Here is a 13,332-nt window from a genome sequence, read left to right as displayed (position 1 = left end):
TACAGTCAACAGAAAGCATGATGGATTGCATCTCTCTCACTTGTTTCAATAAGCCCACAAACACCTTAATATGCCAGGTCATCCTCCTGCGCCAGTCCTCCTCTCAGAAGTCTGTCCCGACTGCAATTGGGGCATGTTTTTTGTTTTGTTTTTTGAACTTCTGTGGGTAACTTGCCTAGATCAAATCTGTTTTGTAATGCAGATAATACTATGTTACAGGTTTAAACACATACTTTTTAAAAATAGTAAATACAAGTGAGTCAGGTAATTTTTCCCTGTTTAATATATACAGCATGAAGTGTGAAAAAATGTAGTTGTCCATATTTTGCTGTTAATAAATTTTAATATTTCTGATGCCAGAGAAGCTTATTTGAGTATTTATTTTTTTCAATCTAGAATAACTTTTTTTTTTATTTTATTTTTTTAAGGTATCCTTTGCCCGTCCAAGTTCTGAAAATATCAAGGATGCAAATTTATACATCAGTGGACTTCCAAGGACAATGACACAGAAAGATGTAGAAGATATGTTTTCAGGGTTTGGGCGCATCATCAATTCTCGTGTTCTTGTTGATCAAGCTACAGGTGAGCATTATTGCATTTTATTTATTTTTTGTCTGATTACATATTTATACATTATATAGCCAAATGAATGAGTTTCCTTAGCAGGAATCAGTGCTGCATAGTTATGAATTTACTTATATTTCTCCTTCATCCACTAGGGGACACTGGAGTTCAAGACAGTGGGGTATAGACGGTGGTAGAGTAGAGCCTGGCACCTTAAATAATTTAGAAGTGTGACTGGCTCCTCCCCCTCTATGGCCCATCAGCCCCAGTTTTTAGAATGTGCCCGAGAGAGCCGGTCGCACATCAGGCTGTCTCCAGCCTTTTTCATATTTTTAAATTTTTATAACAGTTACAGCTGAGGACAGGCAGGCTGCTTGCTGTGGCAGTCTGCCTGCTACGTGGGAGCCGCCGGGAAGGGCACCACACGGCTACTGCAGCCTGTGTCCGGTGACCCTGAGGAGGGGGCACACACAAAGGAGTCATCGGACCCAGAGAAGACCCGCCACTGCTGACACCGGCATGTGTCCGGGTTCCTCTCCGCCCCCTCAGCCCAGCTTCCCGGCCGCAACAGCTGTAAGTATGACCACTGCTCCTGATTAGCAGGAGCAGTGGAAGTATAGCTGGGCTCAGTGACACTGTCACTGTTAGGAGGGCCTGACTTTCCCCTGCCCCGCACCACCCTCTCCCCGACTTCGGATACAAGGGGGTCACCAGCGAGGGCGCAAATTACAGCCCCGGTCGTCGCTGGGGCTGCTGGAGGCGCGTCATGCAATCTAGCGGCGCCTATTTTAGTCGGGTTTCCTCCTCACTGCCGCGCTGTGGGCACCACGCGGCTGTCGGCGCTGCTGCATAGGAGAGCTCGTTAGCAGCGCCGATCGCGCTTGCCCTCCTCACACATGGCGGGCTGCTGTGGCTACTAAGTCCCACTGTCTTAATCAGCGCACGGACCCGGCGTCGAGACCCGCCCTAAACAAACACTTATGGCGCGTCCTGCAACAGCGGCGCCATTTGTAAGGGTTCTCCCCCTTATTGCTCCGCAGCAGTAATAGCCGGCAAGCACAGCGCTGAGTCATTTCACTGGAGCAGTGGACATCAGCTGAGGCTCTCCTCTCCTGCTTAGCAGGAGAGGTGTTCTTTTAAGAGTATGCAGCGCGGACCAGCGCCGGCAAGGGAGCGCGCTTCCCTCTTAAGGAGAGGGGACAGCTTACAATATAAACAACTCCCCCTTTTATTAAGAGGGTCCGTTGTGTAGCACAGCACTGACTCGCTCCTGCTCGGGGAAGAAAAGGGTCCCGCCGCCGGCTGAGTCCGGGTCTCCTGCCCTTCCCCCCACAAGGGGGAGATGTGTATTGAAGCTCCGTTAACTGTAGGTCAGGTAAGTGACAGACGGCTGACTGCGCTATCACTTACGAAAAGCGCTGTAGCTCTCACTGTAGGTACAGCGCCAGTCGCACTGAGGCAGCCTGTATATATTTAACAGGGCAGCACAGACTGTATAATGGTTAGCATTGCCGCCTCACAGCACTGAGGTCATGGGTTTGTTTCCCACTATGGCCCTGTGTGGAGTTTGTATGTTCTCCCTGTGCTTGTGTGTGTTTTATAACAGCGTAGCTGTTAGTCTGCTGAGGCGGTGCTTTAATGTATAAGCTCCGGCGCTAGCTACTTCGGGGCTCTTGTGTTTAAGCCGCTTCGGCGCCCTCCACAGCAGTATAGCTCATTGCCCTAACACCTGCTGCTCTGATGGATATGTCTAGCCTTTTGCTGCCCCTCCCTCAAACTTGCGCTTAGCAGGTGCACTATGACTCCGCTTTATGCGGTTCTGTTGAGGGGACAGCTTATGTTAGCCGGGACTCCTCCAGGCTAGCATGGACATTTTGCGCACACAGCGCGGTATAACTTTACCCTAGCGCAGTGTAAGAGTCATCTCTGTCACTTCTGCAGATCGCTCCCCGTGTCCCAGCGCCTACAATGTACGTGGTGTGTGTGTGTGTGTATGTAGATGTATATGTAATCCCATATAGGGATGTATGTATATATATATATATATATGTGTGTGTGTATGTATATGTATAGATATAGATATATATATATAGATATAGATAGATATATATAGTGTATACCTTTTTTCTACTCTGCTAATCGGGTGGTCTATGGACAAGCCTTATTCCAGAGAGGTTAATTAGCACACTGTGCAAGGTTGACAATGTTCCAGTGCACGCTTTGGCAGCACATATACAAAAATATTGAAACGATATCTGTGGGTGAGGAGAACTCTCCATTGGGTTGGGTCTCAACCCAGCGTTGGCTGAGGGGGCAGGCCTTGGGTCAGGTCCTCCCGAATCATCCATTCTCAGGAACGAGAATCCCATATTGGGCTTACCATCCCTGTGGCCCAGCATTAGAGGCCGGGACAGCCACTTCTTTAGCTGTGTTAATAACAACAGCAGGCCTTTATCCCCTGTTTAGATTGGGGGATTGCGCTGTGGTTTTTCCCAAGGGACAGGTCTCCCTTTTAATATGTTGGGGAGGCTCTGTTAGAATACAGCTCACTTTTTGGGGACAGTAATCCCTTAAGTTTGTGGATTGTTACTCTTCTGCACACATATACAGCTCAACTGATTAAGGCGAGCACTCCAGTAACAGAAGGGTCCCAGGTTCGATACCAGTCTGGGACAGCACACTGATAAAATATCCTGCCCATTACACCGTAGCAGGCTGATGGCTACACGCAACACTTGAGCAGTCTCCCTGCGTTGAGGTAAGCCACATGTATTTATACTAAGCCCTGCTATAGAGCATATACGTGTATTGCTCATGTTCTAATTTTAAATATTATCGCACCTACTAATCTATGTACTACTATGTAGGTATGCATATGTGGAGATATATATATCGCTTCTTATCCTTATAAGGCAGAGGTAGGATCTGTTATCAGTTTTATGTCTGGTACTTAGCTTATTTAAAAGAAGGATTCTGCAATTGAAGTCTGGACTCTCCTCATCCAGTAGTTGGTACAATAACTCCGCTTTACACCATCTCTCCCTAAGGATTTGTATGTGGGTGTGTGTACGTACCTATATTTCCACGGATGGGAAGCCGCCTGCGATTACCAAAGCTGTCAGCTTATCTATGTGTGTATATGTATATGTGTGTGTGTGTATGTATATATATATATATATATATATATATATATATATATATATATTAAATGGTGGCTCTGTAGACTAGAGTCATGTTCTGCAGCTTACATAGTGATAGACATTGCTTATATTATGAACCCTATACATGACTGGGGCCTTCTTGTATATAAAGATATGTACTTCCATCCTTCTGGGGTTATAGTTCCTTCTTGTTAGTCCCTATCTATGGCGCCCCCCTTTAGGGTGATCTATGATTATTTTAACTTTGCACTTGGTAGCAAACTTATAAGACACTGAGAATGCAGGATATAGCAGGACATATATATAAATATAGCATGCTGATCTCCCGATGCCGGAGTCTGACAAGTTAACTTGCTATGTTGGCACTACTCTTTCTTTCAAAGAGATGGCCTTCTTATGCAACTATGTTTATCTATATGTACGGGTGTATATATACTGATATATTCCCATTACTTGTATGCATAATTTCTAATAATTGGCAAAACCTGGTTTTTAACCCTATTGGTTATCACTACAGATATGTCCCTTCCTTTCTTGGGATAACTAATGCACTCTGTCTATGTACAGGTACCCTTCTCAGTATAGATTCCGGTACTCCATATTATTGTCTTGTCACATATCTCAATAACATGAGTCTCTAAAGGGCCCCTAGGTACATTCTATCTGTACATAGAGAATCCAGGTTCTATTCTGTAATCAGGGATTCATTTGTTAAATTACATGAAGGCCTAGGGCCCCCGCCGATATAGGCAGGGTCAGGCCTGGATTTTATTAGATTGATGGGCGTAATACACACTTCTCCATTATAAGTGTTAATGTACTGATACTTAAACTAGTAGACCGTTTTGTGGTATAGGTATAATGTCTATATGGATACACATCCCTAATATAACAAGCTCAGGTATAGAGTCCTGTTGAACGACCTTCCTGCCTCCACTAACATTTTGCTAGTTTATACAGTGTTTTCTACTGCAACATCTCCAGACTGAAGTCCGTGCTGTAGAGCATTGGGTCTTAGCCCACTGAAGCTATTCCCTATACCTGACGGGGCAGGTTGCTGTGAGATGAAAGAGGTCAGTGACATTCTACATAGCGTCCAGAGGGCTTTTGGCCGCTCACAGGTAAGCGGGCTTACCCCACTAATGCTCAACCTGTCATTGCATAGCCGCTTTCTCCCTTATGCACCCTAGCTGCGGTCCTAGCAGCCATCTGCTTTTTTAATCAGTTGGCTCTACACTTTAGAGCTTCCCTGGTGCATAGTTTCAACATTGAGATTAGTGACACTCTTCTACTAGATCTGTTGGGATTATGGACTGAAGCGCTTTGAGGGTCTAGTGCACATCTTTACATTAAAGTGTGACAGTCAATATGTCCTACGCAGGGGGCCTGGTGGATTTCCTGTTCAGTCTCTGTGGATGTTTTCATCACATTGACGGGTACCTGACTGGTACCTTCAGGGTTGTCCTAGTGCTCTAGCCTTGTGGTATGGAATGCTTCCCTATATTGGTAGCTTCCTGCGTGGCTGTTGCATCCGTGCTCTATAACTACTAGGGTATCCTGGTTGTTCACCCTATGTTCAGGCCAGCGGTTGGTACTGCCTACGCACTTCCATCATGTTGGAAGTTGTCTGTTGTTTTGAAGTTTGTGGCTGTGATTTGCTTTTCGACTGCAGGTGTTCAGTCGCTGTTTTCTACTCTGTTTTCAGAATGGGTTGTTCTGCTGTCTGACCCTCTGACAGGTATTGTAATCTCAATCCTCTCAAACTGCCTCGGCCTCATTCCCAGTGTGATCTCCACTCGTTGGAGTCTTCTATGGTCTCTCCCTTCCGCTGGTTTACAACTTTGTAGTAGTTGGACTTCCAGAATGGTTTATGGTGACTGTTCGGCCTTGTCTTTTACCTCTCTGCATACTCTGTTAGGAGTCTGTGGACAGGATCAGCTCTGTTTCTGTAGATTGGTATCGTTCTACTTGTATCTTTATGACTATGTCCAACAGTGCTGGTATTCTGCTATCTGCGACTGTTGCAGCTTTCTGTTTCTGAATCTGGTACGGTTTTCTCGAGTTTTGTTCTCGGGTTACTGCCCTTCTCATATGGATTCGGGTTGGAGTTCTCTGCTCCCAACAGTCCGGCTTGGTCTGTTTTCAGCTGAGCTTACAGCGTTAGGATGCTTCTCACCTGAGGGTGTTTTCTCGCTAGCCGCTTATTCCATTCTATTTATGCTGTAAGTTGTGGTATTTCTGTGTCTGTTCCACAGGGAGTTCTGATTGTCTCCTGGCACACGACATTTGATCCTCAGCTCTTGCCTTTCCGTTGAACCTCTGGTTCTTGGCGGTCCCTGTTCGGTTGGCCAAAGGGTTGGCATGTTCTCAGCGCTTCCCACCCAGGAGGTTGGCTTTGGGACGTCCCCACTGTCTTGAACTCCAGTGTCCCCTAGTGGATGAAGGAGAAAACAGGATTTTGGTACTTACCGATAAATCCCTTTCTCCGATTCCACAGGGGACACTGGACGCCCGCCCAGCGCTGCATACCTGCCAGTTGTTTCGTTCCTTCTATGGTTGTGTGACTGCATGATTCCCTGCAGTGGTTTCCTCTGTTCTCCTTCAGTCGGTCTTGTTCCGTTCTGTGGTCTTCTCCTTCTCCTCGTTTTCCTGTTGTCCTCCGTCTCTTCTCGGGCTCAGTTCTTAAACTGGGGCTGATGGGGCATAGAGGGGGAGGAGCCAGTCACACTTCTAAATTATTTAAGGTGCCAGGCTCTACTCTACCACCGTCTATACCCCACTGTCTTGAACTCCAGTGTCCCCTGTGGAATCGGAGAAAGGGATTTATCGGTAAGTACCAAAATCCTGTTTTAATATTGGGCAGAATTCAATTGTTTGCGCGGTCCGGATCTCCCTTCTAAAGTGACAGGAGATTGCGGGCCGCTATTCAATTGCTGCCATTTTTCACGCTAATCGCGCCCAAAGTGGTCGGTTCAGCCACGTAAAGCAGCTACCCCCTACCAAAGTGCTGGGCGCGACTGCGAAAAGTGATGTTTGGGCGCCCAAACAGGTCACTTTTCGCACATTTCAGCTCTCGCTCCCCTGGGGCTGCGAGCTGATATGGAGTGCTGACAGCTGATCACGCCCGACAGGAGCAACAATTGAATAGCTCCGTCGGGCGCGATGGGGGCAGGAAACAATTAAATTCCGTCCATTATATTAAATTTTTTTTTTTTAAATATATATTTAAATGAATAGTTGTTGATCATAGATTTTTACATTTGTTTAAAATGAATGCTTCATGTGGATACATTTTAATGAATAAATAGGAATACCTATTGTCATCGCTTAAAATACAAATATTTTAAGTGACAATTTTTTAAAAATCTTTTATTTGAGACATTACAGTACACACAAAATGCAGATTGATAAAGTTTTGTAAATACAATAATGGAAAAGACTAAATCCAATAATACAAATCCCAACAGTTTACATTGAGAACAGCCTGAGATGTGCATTTTTTTTATTTTTTTTTTTAAAGACGTGCATCTCTAATGGTTTAATTAGAAAAGTCGGCCAAATAGTCTAGAAGGGAGGCGCCAGTCTGACAGTCAACCTCTAAAAGTGAATAGGGCGCTCCTATGCTGCTACCCCAGTAAGGTACCAGGTGGTCTGTAGGATTCCCATAATATTAAAAAAAACTATCCCCATGTCCATCCTTGTTATATTGTGCTTCTACCTGGTCCATTCGGAATAGAAAACGCAGTTTCTCAAACAAAGGCAAAGGTGGTGGATTAAGTATCCAGCCTTGTAAAATAGTTTTTCTTTAAGTTGCACCAAGTGCTATCAATAATTTCTTACCCTCCAGCAATATTTGTTGTGTAGCATCAATTAACCCTAGAATAGCCCATTCTGGGCTGAAAGGAATGTAATTAACAAGTTTTAACTCAGCATATTGCTGTATAAGGTGCCAGAAGTATTTAATTGTATGGCAAGCCCATAAACAATGGTAGATATCTGCCTCTCCTTGGTGGCTCATAGAAGTCCTCATATGGAAACGTACCAGAGGGGGTAAAGTAGCCATTATGAAATGTGTTAAGGAAAGCCTCTGTATTAAGGAAAACTTCTGTATAAATACTAGCTGGGAATGCTTTCCTTGAAAAAATAAGGGCATATTCCATTCTTGGGATATCTAAAGAGGGAAAATGTCACCCATTTAGCCATTCCCCCAGAGTAATCCAAAATATCCCACAGGAAAGTGTAATGGAGTGATACAGCTTTATACCTGGGGGGAGGTTGTGGCAGCAGTGTAGTAAGTGGACTATTCCAATCTCCATCTGAGAAATGTTTTATAACATGGTTCACAAAGAATTGGGACTGAAGGAACGCTAGGTGATAGTCTAACTATCTCACACACCTGGGATACTTCAGAATACATCATAGAGCGCTTGCTTTGCACAGTTACCAAAACTCTGAGCGTGTTCATCCCTGCCACCCTCCAAATAGTAAAGGGAAGAATAGCCATGCCGTCCAGGAATTTGGGTTTTAAATGAGGGGCAAATGGAGTGTGCGCAAGGCTTTTAGCCCCACCTTATGAAGCAGAATATGCAAAGTTTCTGTCCATGGAAGTGCATTGGTTTCAATAGATTCCGATATCTCCTAGTGATTGAGGAAATAAACTAAAGTGCTGTCCCCCAGAAAGCCGTACTCTAAAAATGTTAGTATATGTTTTTTCATTATGTAACAGGTCCCTCAGATGTTTCAATAATGCTGTGTGGTTATATGTTTTAAGTGACACTTTTGTGTTTGTAAAATGTTGAAGTTCCTCTTTTTTAATCTAATTCTTAGGTTTCCTTAAAAAGATGTCATGGTATGAAATTTAATTATTTTCTTTATTTCAAGGTTTGTCACGTGGAGTTGCGTTTATACGGTTTGATAAACGATCAGAAGCAGAAGAGGCAATTGCCAGCTTCAATGGTCACAAGCCACCAGGGTCATCAGAACCCATCACAGTGAAGTTTGCTGCTAATCCAAATCAGAATAAAAATATGGCACTTCTGTCTCAGTTGTGCCACTCTCCAGCACGACGATTTGGCGGACCTGTTCATCACCAGGCTCAAAGATTTAGGTAAGGCATTTTTTTTCCCTGTATACTTTTAATACTACAAGGATCCCACACAGTTAACTAAACTAATTTTCAGTACAATGAAGAAGAAATTATATCGCAGAACATAGTCAAATGGGCAGCTTGCATGTTTTAAATCTATGGGACATAGAATGCAGGTGCACACTCTAGGTAAGAACAATGATAGACAAAAAAAATCCTGATATACTCCATGTTAATTGTAGCGTTTAAGTGAGGTTCTTAGAACAGGTTTGGCCAAAAATGTTTGCCCATCCACCTAGTCAAGGTGAACACCATGAGACGGGTCCCTAACATTCCTAATACTAACACATTACATTAAATTTATCCAGAGCATACCTGTAATAGTGCCCATTCTAATATGTAGACAGAAAAGCAGGAACCTGGGTTGGTGATTAAAAACACCTGAGGGCAGTTGGGTGGGGCGCAAATTCCAAATAGGAGTTTCAAACTACAAATGTACAAAATATACACACTATATTAGTAAGGGGTGGGGGAGGGCTTTAAATCTCTCCATGGTGAAACCATATTTGCTATATGTACCAACAAGTCTGCTGCTATTTTAACAGGAAATCATTTGTATACGTTTTTCTTTGTGAGGGGCTTGTATGCAGAAAATAATTAGTATACCCTTCCCCTTTATGTGAAATATTTTATTTACGCAATTTTCAAAGATAAGGTTTTTATTTGGTTGCTGTTTTGTTAATTTTAATGTTAAATATAAGTAAATGATGTTTTAAGCTCAAAACTTGCTCGCTTTTAGCAGCTAATTTTGCAGCATTACATAACCGGAACACCAGATTAGTTGTGTAGCGGAATGCTATTGCCTAGTGATGAGTAACTGGCTTTAATACTTTTTCTGGTTCTCATACTTTGCTCTTGGGGCTCCATGAAATTAGGCACGAAGTACTCGCACCCACGAGTAAGTGCGTCTGTATGCTGCACTTAGTGTTGCTGGACTCCTCCTTATAATACTCAGCGCTGCAAGCAAAAATGTGCAATTCCGGGGTGAGATAGGACTGTGAGGGGGGCGAATAGCCATACCGGTGTTTCTATACTGTTGCTTCTATACTGTTGCAACGGCAATTCCCACTCAATTTGATGAAGTCCTTATAGTCTAAAGGCTGGAAAATGCCTTTCCCATTGAAGTGTCTTATCAGATTTCTCTACAAAATAATCTGATTTAAGTTCGTAAGGTTTCAGCATTGTTCAACAGGGAAGTCACTTTGTAAATCTTATACCATAACAAGAGGCCTGCCTGAAATTTATAGTGTGTATCTTTAACTTTTCTCAAATAGGTTTTCACCCATGGGAGTAGATCACATGAGCAGCATCTCTGGTGTGAATGTTGCCAGCAGTGCTTCATCTGGATGGTGCATCTTTATTTACAACCTTGGTCAAGACGCAGATGAAGGAATCCTCTGGCAGATGTTTGGTCCTTTTGGAGCAGTCACTAATGTGAAGGTTATCCGTGATTTTAACACCAACAAGTGCAAAGGCTTTGGTTTTGTGACCATGACAAACTATGAAGAAGCTGCCATGGCCATTGCAAGCCTTAATGGCTATCGTTTAGGGGACAAGACCTTACAAGTTTCCTTCAAAACCAGCAAGTCCCACAAATAACTTGCTCTTAATTGTCTTTTGTATGGAATAGATAAATAAGAATGAAGAAGTTGGGGGAGGACTTTTTCTTTTCTTTTTTTTTTTTTTCTTAGTGTAAAACTCATTTTGCGCCAATTTTCACAAATGTTGTTGTCTTAGTGTAAATGAGATGTGGAAAAGGATTTTTTTATACTACGGGGATGCAACTTACATGTTCAAATGTTTGAGGTCCCAACATGCTAGACCAATTTTAAGTTACTTAAGTTATTTACTTTAAATATACAAATAAAATATGGATAGATTACATAAAATATACCCTATGGATGGTGATAAATTAAAGCATGTGCTAACTTTGAAGACTTTCAAAAGGTTTACTTTGTGGGTTTATATATTCCAGACTCTGGAAAGAACTTTTTTTAACCAAGCTGTCAAGTTTCCAGCTTAAGCATTTGTATGTATAAGGTTTATTTTATTTTTTTCTTTTCAGTAATTTGCTCACTGACTTCTCAAACCTGAATCATCACTTTCCAGTAGTTGAAATTTCAGGTTGCTCATAATGGAGATGTAGTAGCAGCACGTCTATTTTACTCTGTAGTCCCCTTTTAGGACATTTGATTAATGACTCTGATATGTTCTTTTCTATTTGCCCATTTATTTACCTTTTCTCAGAAAAAAATTTTTTTGTTGTTTTTTACTTTTTGGGATGTAGAAGTTGCCATTTTATGAAAATGCCAACTGACATTTCAAATGGTCAACATAACTAATCTTACATGCCCTTTTTAAATAGCATGTAGATCAGTTCATGTTACCTTTAAACTTTGTTAAAATGAAGATACCCCTTGTTACACCATCCACCTTTAAGTAAGAGTAATTCCCATCTTCAGAATCAGCTTTTTTTTTATCTTGAAAAATTGTCATCATTCATTCAGTTTGTTCCTAATTGTGTTCTTAACACCAGGTAACAGTGAGACCTCCAGTGCAAGTTTTCAAATTTACAACTTTTTTTTTTCTTTATAATTTTTTTTGTCAAAACATGTGAGGCGTAGGGAAGGACCAAAGAGTTCTGTGTTTAAAAAGAAATAAAAACGAATTAATTAAATAGACATACAAATTTCCACTTCCAGAGTTAATATTCAAACTTCAAGAAATGTTTCATGTTGCAATTATACTTTTGTGTCACTTACTGTGCATTCTGCACTTTGTATTGGTACAGCATATATTAAATTAGTCTGTATAATTTTCAAGTAGACGTAACCTGTATGGTTTCGATCAGATTACCATTTTAATAACATTTCTAAACATTTGAGCACTGTTTTTTTTTGTTTTGCATCCCTTTTTGTGACTGTAAAAATTTTTGACCATTTACATATAAATCATTTCGTTAAGGTTAAAATATTAACTAAATATTTGATTCTTAGTTAGTAAAATTAATCCCCTTCCCAGTTTTTCTACAGACTGCCTTGGATTTTCAGTTTTGTTTCTCTTAAATTTCTTTTGCTTTTTTGTGTTTTGTTTGTTTTACTTTTGCATTTAAGACCATTAAATTTGATTTTGTTTTGCTCAACTTTTGTTTTTGTTTGTTATTTTGTTCTTTTCTTTTGGTAAGTAACTCAACATGCAGGCTTTACATGTAGACATTTTGAAAATTCTCAATTTTAGGTCACTAGTTTGTTTTGTATAGCAACCAGGTTTAAGTAAGCTTTAAAAGTGAACATCAAATGTCTGTCTTGTTAGTGTAAAAAATCTCAAACATTACAACTCTCTTGCATATATATATTTTTTTTTGTTAAAATTGGCCAGGACAATTATTGAGTTTTTATTTACCCTTCCTATGAATGTGGTAAATAATGTTTATATTGGATAGCTCTTTTAATTTTTGATCCTTAAATATAAGTTTCTAAGGGGCAGATTAAATTTTGTGTGAGCTGGAGACTAACGTGGTGTGCACACATTCATGTATTACGGTAAGTAAAACCTTGCTTATATTTCTTTGCATATCACTTATTTGTGAATCGCCCACTTAGTTTTGTATGCTTCAGTGAAGTTTTATTTTTTTAAAGTTCTATTTTCTCCAAATATTTCAGTGCTTTTTTTCATTTTTACTAGCAGCATGCCCAACTGCTGTTCAATTCCATATATCCAAAAAGGGAATTCAATTACTTGTGATGTGCCGTCGAGCATTACTGCGATGCTTGGCTGTGCATTTATCAACAAGTTATGGTACCCCTGACATTGCAAGGTTTCCTGTGCACACCTGTTGGGTTTCAGATGAAGACTGTCAATGGATGTGTTGTAATTCAATAACGGCATATTGCATCCATTCTGCCAAAAATAATCGCCTTTAAGTTGTCATTCTGATCTTGCAAACTTATAATTGCACTCTTTATGGTAGAATGAGTAGTGTCTTACTCTGTGTACTGAGCAGGTTTTGACACTTAAGGCTACATATAATAGACTGCGAGCTGGCGCCGCTGTGGGACTACATGCGAGTATGCCCAATTTTTAAAGCAGCAAGCATGTTAAAGGCTTAACCAAGCTGGTTTAGCTTTTAACCTGCTTGCTGCTTTAAAAATACAAGCATACTCTACCAACGACTCGCATTCTATTACATTTGGCCTTTGGTATTGTTCTGGCTCCAACAGGTTACAGCAAAATAGTGTTCTGAATGTAACGCTATATTTTACAGGTTGCTCTGAGTGGCATTCACCTATTTTGCATTTTTTCAGTTTTTCGCAGTTTACAATTTCACAGTTTAATTTTCATTAGTAGATAAGTGCCCATTAAAAGGACATGCACTGTGCTGTATGTCAGTGTTTCCTAAACACGGTACTCAATGCCCCTTATCAATCCTGGTTATAATGATATGAATGCTTGTGCACAGGT

General features: G+C 41.3%; 1 protein-coding gene across 1 annotated transcript in view; it reads left to right on the top strand.

The window, feature by feature from the left end:
- The window catches only part of ELAVL1 (ELAV like RNA binding protein 1), a 31,798-nt gene extending 21,210 nt beyond the window's left edge, over positions 1-10,588 (top strand). Inside the window, exons 4-6 of the mRNA XM_088450877.1 lie at positions 429-582; positions 8,607-8,832; positions 10,146-10,588. Of these exons, the coding sequence (XP_088307003.1) occupies positions 429-582; positions 8,607-8,832; positions 10,146-10,470 (705 nt within the window). The 3' untranslated portion in view covers positions 10,471-10,588. The remainder of the gene's footprint in view (positions 1-428; positions 583-8,606; positions 8,833-10,145) is intronic.
- Positions 10,589-13,332: the final 2,744 nt, after the last annotated feature.

The sequence above is a fragment of the Taudactylus pleione genome, unplaced genomic scaffold, assembly GCF_031769625.1.
Source record: "Taudactylus pleione unplaced genomic scaffold, aTauple2 ptg000532l, whole genome shotgun sequence".
NCBI classification, from domain to species: domain Eukaryota; kingdom Metazoa; phylum Chordata; class Amphibia; order Anura; family Myobatrachidae; genus Taudactylus; species Taudactylus pleione.
The sequence above is the reverse complement of the archived record's forward strand: the minus strand, read 5'-3'. Positions and strand labels throughout refer to the sequence as shown.